This window comes from Ananas comosus, linkage group 1 (assembly GCF_001540865.1).
Source record: "Ananas comosus cultivar F153 linkage group 1, ASM154086v1, whole genome shotgun sequence".
In the NCBI taxonomy this organism is placed as follows: domain Eukaryota; kingdom Viridiplantae; phylum Streptophyta; class Magnoliopsida; order Poales; family Bromeliaceae; genus Ananas; species Ananas comosus.
The window spans coordinates 5,513,523-5,523,152 of NC_033621.1; the positions used below are offsets into that span (position 1 = coordinate 5,513,523).

Below are 9,630 nucleotides of genomic sequence, written 5' to 3' on the forward strand. Positions count from 1 at the left end.
TTAATTCTCCAGAGGAGAAGGAAGATTTTTTAAAACAAGTACAAATTTATTGTTCTAGATCAACTTCAATTTTCAATTCTACGACCTTGATGATGTTAAAGACCTCATATCCTTATAAGTTATGTTCTTTTTTAACTTTGGTATAATTTTCTTTAAATATCATTAGCTAATTTTTATTCTTCATTACAGGAGTTTGGTGGAATTATTGTGGTGATCCCCTTACGATGCTAAGAAAATATGCAGTTCATATTTTAAACCAACCATATAGTTCTTCATCTTGTGAGAGAAATTGGAGTGCATATGAAGCCGCACAAACAAAAAAAAGAAACAGATTATCTCTGGATATGTTAGATAATTTTATTTATACTAGAATGAATACATTAGCAAAGAAAAATGTTCCACTTTGGAATCACAAGATTTGGAGCCTATTAATTTAGAAGAACTTCATGAACTTCCGGAATATATAGATCATGGAAAAGATTGAGATGGAGACAACAATGAAGAAATTGAAGAAAATTCATTAACTAATCTTGACCTTTTGTGGTTAAATCAGGAGCCGGAGTTTGCTGATTATAATTACTAGAACTTTTTGTGCTTGTATGCTTTATGTTTGTTCAAATTTTTATATATGCTTGTATATGGAATTGTGAACTTTATATATCTTTTATTTGTTTGTTTAGATATGTTAGTATGTGCTATGCAGAGTGCAAGCTTTATCTTGCATTTAATTTCCAACTATGCTAGCATGTGAATCTTGTATGTTTTATATTTAAACATGGACTATCTTAATCTCTTACTTATTTGATTATTTATATATCGTGGGGTATAATATAGTCCTTTTTTACTTAATTTGCTTAATTTTGTAACTCTTTATTTTTATGTTCTTAAGAATTATGAGTATTTATACTAATAGCATAAATCTAGAGAAAAAAGTCTAATTTAATAGCCGAAATTTTTATTCTGAATTATTAATTGATGAACGTATAATATCTGTATAAATCACGTATCCAAATAATTGGTGAATCTATTTTTTAAGCCGTATATTTCAACGAATTTAAAAATTGGAATACGGATTTTATTCGTATTATCTCCGTTCCGAATTTTGCCGAATTCGAATTAACTAACTATGGTTCTTACAACTTAGGAACTCCATTCAAAGTAAGGTAATTAGTCTAATTAATCATTGTGAGTTGTGAAAGAATTTATGGATTATTTAGATTTTTTATATTCTGGCAAAGGGAACCTTTCCCACATATATGATGTTTGTAAGATATTTTACCGATCTGAGAAGCAGGATAGGTCTCTCATAGCCTACTTTATGGACTTTAAATGTGTTTATGAAGAGCTTAATATTTTGCTACCCTTTAGTCCTGACGTAAAAGTGCAGTAGGTTCAACGTGAGTAAATGGCAGTTATGAGTTTTCTTGCTGGTTTACCCCTAGAATTTGAGGCAGCTAAATCTCTAATTCTTTCTAACTCTGAGGTTTCCTCTTTGCATGATACTTTCACCTAAGTGCTTCGTACAAAGAATTAATTCTCAATTTTCTCAACCTACTAATAACGCGCTTGTGAGTCGCAATGATAATAGATGACGATATAGTAGAGGGGACAATAGAGGAATTACTGCCAATAGAGGTAATCACCATCACGGAGAGATTGCCTCTAATCGAGATTTTGGAGTTGTTTGCTATTACGGCCATGAACCTAGTCATACAAAACACACATGTTTAAAACTTCAAAATAAGAACCAACGATCTCAGATGGTCAACATGATAGCCGAGGAGTATACAACCCCTTCCTCAGAGAAAACTGTTTTGGTGTCTACTTCACCTGAATGCTTCGTATAGAGAATCCTCAATTTTCTCAACCTACTGATAGCGCACTTGTCAGTCAAAATGATAATAGACAACAATATAGTAAATGGGGCAATAGAGGGATTACTGCCATAGAGGTAATCACCATTATGGAGAGACTGCCTCTAATCGAGATTTTGGAGTTGTTTGCTATTACGGCCATGAACCTGGTCATACAAAACGCACATGTTTGAAACTTCAGAATAAGAACCAATGATCTCAAATGGTCAACATAGCAGCTGGGGAGTATACAACCCTATTGTCACGCCCCGCCCCGAAACCACTACCAATTTGGCACAGTTCGGGCGCGCCGGACGGACCGCCGAACGGACAGCACCTTCCCTGTCCACCCTAGGCTCAACAACAAGATTGAGTACAAGAACTTGCCCAGGAACTAAATTCTAAAAGTACGCAATCAATGAGGGTACAAGCAGTGCCAACAACAAAAAGAGCAAGTAATCCACATGATATACAAGTGAAATAAAGAGAGTACTTTACTAACTATTATAATAGTTTTGCATCTTTTTACATGTACATCTTTTTCCCAAAATGAATACATTTGTTCATCAAAATACATAGCTCTCCAACCTCACCTACATGATTCTCTCTCAATACATAGGTGTGCTAATGCAAAAAGGAAAGCTACTATACTACCACGGTCTCATTGATCGGGCGCGATGCCCTTGCCGCGGTTCTCGCTCGGTAAACATGTACCTGCCACTGGAAATAGAGTGGGGTGAGAACTATCTTCCATAGTTCCCAGTGGGTTCGGCTGCCGGCTCCGCCGATCTCCCCACTAGGTCCAAGTGGGCACAAGTAACAACAAGTAGAAAGATAGATAGATATCTGAAAGCTGTAAAGGCATAAAGGAAACTATGCTACTATGCCTATAATCATGTATAATGAATGCATGCATCATATAGTAGAGGTTTACTAACATGCTAACAAATTCGATCCATGTTTGAATGATAATGTTCCATGATATTGTTAACTGTTCATTTACCCAATCTGTGGCGAAACCCTTGGGCTCGCCTATAACTCACCTTTCCATTTCGTATTGGGCAAGGGAGCTCCATGTGCCCCCAAACTTGGGACTGTCTGCGGACCTCCATGTGGTCCTAATCGCCCGACACTCCAGAGTACTCAACGACAATCCTCTCCATATGAGGATATGGATGGCTATACCACCCCAAAACAGACCGTGAGCTCGATCTATCCTCTCCAAGTGAGAATACCCTACGAACTAGGGCCAACATCTCGAACGAACTCATCTATATCCTCTCCATGTGAGGATACTTAGCTTTACTAAGTTCTTTGTCCACAAGGCATTTTCTAGGGAGTCCACTTATCCCTAAGTTCACAAGAACCTCTAGTGTCAAATACACTACTTTAATGCCACTCGATATGTTCTCTAACATTTAGATGTCATTTTCTATGTCACCAAACACCCATCGTATCCATCTCTTTCCTTTAGCACTATAGGATCTACGTTTCGACCCAATCCTCACTTATCCAAGTCACCAAGTGTTCCATGTACACTAGGTTTACATTTAGAAGCATAAGAAAAAGGTACTACAATGCAATTCTACAATGCAACATGCAAGAGATGCAAATCATGTATTTCTAAGACATAGAAAAGAGTTCGGTTGCTTCGGGATGACACCCCCCACCTTTTGAAAGTACGAAGGCTCTAGAAATGCCCTCCGACGTACTTTACGACGAGGTCTTGTCCTCCTTGGTCCAAAACAATGCTCAATCGACCTTATTTTGCCGATAGCTTTTCACCGACTCGACGAATGTTCAATCCATCTTCGCCCCCGCGTTTAGACACCTATCAATTAGGTTTACAAGGCCTCAAATGAGATCAATCTCATAGTTTACCAAAAGACCCATTTTGGTGCCCTAGGGTTCCATCTTGCCATTTGCACTTTGGAACCCTAGCTCTAGCTCTAATCCATCAACAATGGTGCTAGGGGTCCATTTGACCCCATTTCCAAAGCTCAAAACCCAAAAACCCTAAGTTCCATAAGCTAGGGTTCAAGAGCTTACCTCTTGAGTTACTCCAATAGTGAGGAGAGGAAGAGGAAAATGCTCCAAGCCTCCTTGAGCTTGATCTCCTCCTTCTTCTTCTTCTCCTCCTTCTTCTTCTCTTTTCTTCTTCTCTTTTCCTTCTAGAAAGAGAGAGGGGGAGAAATGAGGAAGTGCGGGAGTATGAGGGGAAATGTGAGAGAGAGAGAGAGAGAGAGAGAGAGAGAGAGAGAGCTCTTCCCTCTTATTACCCTTCAACTAATGCCATTTTGCATAAAAATTCCTCAACTTTTGTCTCTCTGCACTGCCCTTACTGGGCTGTCTGCGCGCTGAGGGACCGGTCTCTCCTGTCTGGGACCGGTCCCCGAAGCCTCCTCAGATATCACGCGTTCGGGAACCGGTCTCTCCCCGAGAGACTGGTCCTCGGAGACCGGTCCTTACCTGAGAGACCGGTCCCGAAGAGCCACATTTTCAGGACTTAGCCATTTTGGCTTTCTCTCGCTAGTGCTGCCTTCGGGGATCGGTTGCCTCGACTTGGGATCGGTTGCATCAAGGATCCCCAGCAACCACCAGCCTCGGGGACCGGTCCTCGGGGACCGGTCTCTCCCTGCCAGGGACCGGTCCCCGAGAGCAATTCTGCCCTAGTGCAGGTTTTTTGCACTTTTGCTCTCGTGGACTCGTTTCCAATACACTTTTTGTGTTTTAGACATCTTTAGCTTTCCCAAAGGGTACCTTCTCGACAAATAGTCGATTCCAAACGAAGTACAATCCTCAAATTTCGAGAATTCACTTCCTTACACCCATCCTCAGAGAGAACTATTTTGGTGTCTGCTGAAGAATTTGCACAGTTCTCCCAATATCATGCATCCTTAAAGTCCACCAGTTCCACTGTCAATGCACTTGCCGAGTCAGGTAAATCCATATCATGCCTTGTGTCTTCCCATTCCAAATGGGTTATTGATTCTGGTGCTATAGACCATATGATAGGTAACTCTAGTCTTTTATCTGCCTTTCAGTCTCATATAACATCTTCTACTGTTACTTTAGTTAATGGATCTACCTCTTATGTCATGGGTTCTGGCATTGCAAACCCAATCCAGTTTCTTTGTCATTTGTTTTATGTTTACCCTAGTTTTCTTTCAATTTACTATCTGTCAGTAAACTTACCCGAGCTTTAAATTGTTGTCTCATTTTTTTTCAATCATTGTTTGTTTCAGGATCTTACGATGAAGTAGATTATTGGTAGTGTAGAACGCAGCGAAAATATTCGTTCGTACCTTTTACGGAAGCGACTCGCGTTAGAACGCGACGAGCCCGGATCGTAGAGGTTGATTCACGTGTGCTCGGATCGTCTTCGAAAGTCTTCTATCTCTCCAAACTCACGATGGATCGAACTACAAATGAGCACGATCTCCAATCCACCGTTCAAAACCCTCTAGAATAATAGGTTAATGGAGGATGTGGTTTCTTGTTATGTTTCTTGATTTTCTTATTGTATTTCTTACGTGAGATTGCCCATATATTTATAAGAGATTCCAAAATCCTAATAGGTACGTAAGAGATAAAGCCAAATCGGTTTATAATTGTTATCCTAATATAGTTAGAATTTATCTCTAATTAGCTTTCCAATTTAAAAGCGAGATTAATCCTAATCCAATTAGACAACGTGATAACGGTCGGATCGAGCCCGATTATGGGCGCACCCGATTCGATTTAATCGAATGCCAATATCTCCTACTCACACATGACGGGATCGATGCCATCATAATAACTTCCTCAACATTACACCACTATTGATTCTATTCATATAGAAAAATGAACAGTGCGACCGTCAAGTCAACCTACATTTTGGGAGCTCTATACTAGAAACCGCATACGGCCAGCATAGAGAATCAACCATCAAAAGAGAATATTAGACTCGTGATGCCCTAGACCATTGAATTACATCAAGTTCAGCATCTCTAATCCCTCAAAGAGTCATGCTAATCTCTATTGTGCACATTATGACACTATACTCATGATTGTTTTCCTATGCTGAAGAGACACGACCTGTCCATAATGAGTCAAAGTGTCTGAATGTAATTCAACTAGTCTTCCTTGAGCGTTCATGCCACTAAGTTGAGAACTAATTGCTTTCCGAACAATATCCCGTAAAGCCGCATCACTCATAGCCGTAGGAAACATGCCAAAGTAGCAACATCAATTCTTTCACTTAATAATATAGTCAAAAGTCACTTAGGGCATCTAACATATATAGAATATCACTTCAAAATAATGTCCATAAGAACTCACACGATGAGGAAGCAGGGATCCATTCACTCATCTTCTTTATTTTGTTGCCTAGCACATGTAGTATGAAATACATGCTATGACAGAGAATCTCAATGATCGTATGTCTTTCTCAATGTCATACGGATCTTAGCTCAGTCACTCCCGGAGTGTCTAGCCTGAGTTCTCCATTTGCTCTCTATCTCAAGCGCCAAACGGTAAGCTTACATTCGGCTCTTAATGTACAGGCCATACGAATCGTGGGACTATTCGTATGCGGCCTCACTAATGACTTCATTTTGGTGCCAACTAAGGCGGCTTCCATTAATGCCTCAATTTTTGCTCGCTCTCTACAGCGCCGAAAAGAATGATTGCTCATGTGAGAGGGCCAATCGGCCTGCGACATACTATTAATCCGTTCTACAACAATATACGAAATATATCCACGTGTGCTAATCTTATCAAATATCTTTGTCAAAATAATAATTTGTAATTAAATAACCAAAAATATTACCAAAAAAAATGGCAAAAAATAATCGACTGTCTATACAATCAAATCCTACAGAGTCCAAGAGCTTTAACATGAGCCAAAAAGGATTCTCTAACAATAGGCTTAGTCAGAGGATCTGCAATTTTGCGACTCGTAGAAATGTGTTCCAGAATTATTTCCTTCTGCGCCATTGCATCACAAACAAAGTGCTACTTTAAATCAATGTGCTTAGTCTTGCCATGATATTTTGGGTCCTTCGAGTATGCAATCGCTGCGATACTATCACAATAGATCATCACAGGAACGGAAGTACAAGTAACAACCCCAATATCTCGAAGGAACCTCCTCAACTAGATAGCCTCTTGAGCCGCTGCAGAACACACCACGAACTCCGCCTCCATGGTAGATAGAGCTACACAGGTCTGTTTTTTACTACTCCAAGATATGGCGTCATTGTCAAGCAAGAATGCATATCCTGAGGTTGACTTATGCTCATCTAGGTCACCAGCCCAATCCGCATCACTATAACCGATAAGACGTAAGTTCGTATCTTGATAGCACAGCACATAATCGATCGTACCTCTAAGGTAACGAAGTATCCTCTTAACAGCCTTCCGTTGGTCCAATCTCGGATTGGACTGAAAACGGCTAACCAGGTCCACAGCATAGCATTATATTAGACCGAGGACACATTATAGCGTACATCAAGCTCCCGACCGCATTAGCACATAGAATTTGATTCATCTTATTTTTTTTTCAGAAGTTTTAGGGCACTGTTTAAGGTTCAGACTCTCACCTTTAGCAATAAGAGTGTCAATGGGTTTGCAATTATGCATCTGAAATCGTTCTAAAATTTTTCTTAGGTAAGTTTCTTGAGACAGATCTAAAAGTTTCTTTGAAAGATCTCGTAGGATCTTGACTCCGAGCACATAATTTGCGTCACCTATGTCCTTCATCTCAAAATTAGAGGACATCCACGTCTGAGTGGTGATAATCATTTTCTTATTATTTTCGGCCAATAGGATGTCATCAACATATAAGGAAAGGATTAGAAAATATTCTTTGAACCGTTTAACATACACACAGTGATCTTTTTCAATCATCGTAAACCCATCTTCAGTGATGGCTCGATGAAATCGAATGTACCACTATTTGGAGGATTGCTTCAATCCATAGATGGATCGTCGGAGCTTACAAACTTTATGCTCCTCACCCTTTACAGAGAAGCCAGCAGGTTGATCCATATAGATCTCCTCATCCAGTTTTCTATTGAAAAATGCAGTTTTAATGTCCATTTGGTAAAGTTCCAAATTCAAATACGCGACAATGGCCAAGATTAGGCAGATCGAAGCAAACCTTACAACAGAAAAGAAGGTTTCCTCGTAATCAACGGCTTCTCGATGGGTAAAACCCTTTACTACCAAGTGAGCCTTATACCTATCGATTGAACCGTCTGCCTTGTGCTTAACCTTGAGAACCTATTTATTCCCGATTGTTTTGCGCCCTGGTGGCAAGTCAACCAAGTTCCAGACATGATTTGACTTCATTGATTCTATTTCCTCTACCATTGCATCCAACCGTTCCTTATGAGTAGGTGATGAGAGAGCCTCTTGGAAAGACATAAGCTCATCATCATTATGTGCAGCAACCATGAAAACTTTCCCCTCAATTTCAAAACGACGATGGGGAACGCCCATATGTGTGCTCCTACAAAGTTGAGGCTCCTTTTCTAAAGGTAAGTCGCTCCCACTATCCCTAGGAGGTATCGAAGTCGCCTCCTCTGTCTCAACTGAACGAATAGAAGCACCAATATCAGAATCATCCATCTCATGGAACTCAATTTTATTTCGAACCTCACTTCTATAAGAAAAATCCTCCTCGAGGAATTCAACATCTCGTAACTCAATCTCAGTCAAACTTCTATCTGTCTACTTTCCGATGAACACGTATCCCTTAGAGTGTTCAGGGTATCTTATAAAGAAACACTTCTTTCCTCTAGGACCCAACTTTCCATGCTTGTGAGAACTATCGTGTATATAAGCTGCCGAACCCCAAGGATGCAGGTGCTCTAAATTTGGTTTCCTGCCTTTCTATAATTCATAAGGGGTGGAAAGTACTATCTTGGAGGGTACACGATTAAGAATGTAGGCAGCAGTTAACAATGCATCCCCCCAAAAAGAGATAGGCAAATTTGCTTGCGCCATCATTGACCTAACTATGTCAAGTAAGGTGCGATTTTTTCTTTCTGCTATGCCATTTTGCTGCGGAGTACCAGGTTTTCATCACACAATTCCTTAAATTGTTCAGATAAATACTCATGGCCTCGATCAGTCCTTAAGATTTTAATTTTCATATCTAACTGATTTTCAACCTTATAAATATAACGTCTAAAACAATTCAATGCTTCAGACCTATGGAAGATCAGATAAACATGACCGAAGCGTGTATGGTTATCTATAACTGTGATGAAGTAAAAAGCACCATATCTTGCTCTCACACTCATTGGGCCACAAATGTCGGAATGGATCAATTGTAAAGAAAATTCTACCCTAGAAGCTTTATTAAATGATTTTCGGGTCGCTTTTCCCACAAGGCAATATTCACATGTGGGTAGGTCAACTTTAGTGAGCGAGCTCAATAGCCCGTCTCTAACTAATCTAGTCATTCTATCTTGCCCAATATGACCAAGACGTGCATGCCATTTAATTGAAATATTATGATCATTCTCAACAAAAGATAGCAAGGAAAATGAATCACTATCATTATTATTACAATCAATGTCCAAAATCATAAAACCATTTGAAATAAAACCCCTTCCATAATAAATAGTTCCAAGATGAATCTTAACTATATTATTCTCAAAACTAAAAGAAAAGTGTAACAACCCTGAAGAATAAATGGTACAGGTAGTAGTAGTAGTAGTAGGAGTTAGCAGGGGAGAGTAGTAAAAATGTCAACTTTACTTAGTCAGGAGAGGAATAAGGGCGGCAG

At 39.6% G+C, this 9,630-nt stretch overlaps 1 protein-coding gene across 1 annotated transcript; it reads right to left on the reverse strand.

Annotated features, from left to right (window-relative positions):
• LOC109718850 lies at nucleotides 8,118-9,142 on the reverse strand. Its single transcript, XM_020245298.1, has 2 exons — nucleotides 8,912-9,142; nucleotides 8,118-8,567 (listed from the first exon to the last, which is right to left on the reverse strand). Exons 1-2 carry the CDS (start codon nucleotides 9,140-9,142, stop codon nucleotides 8,118-8,120), a joined length of 681 nt encoding a protein of 226 aa, XP_020100887.1.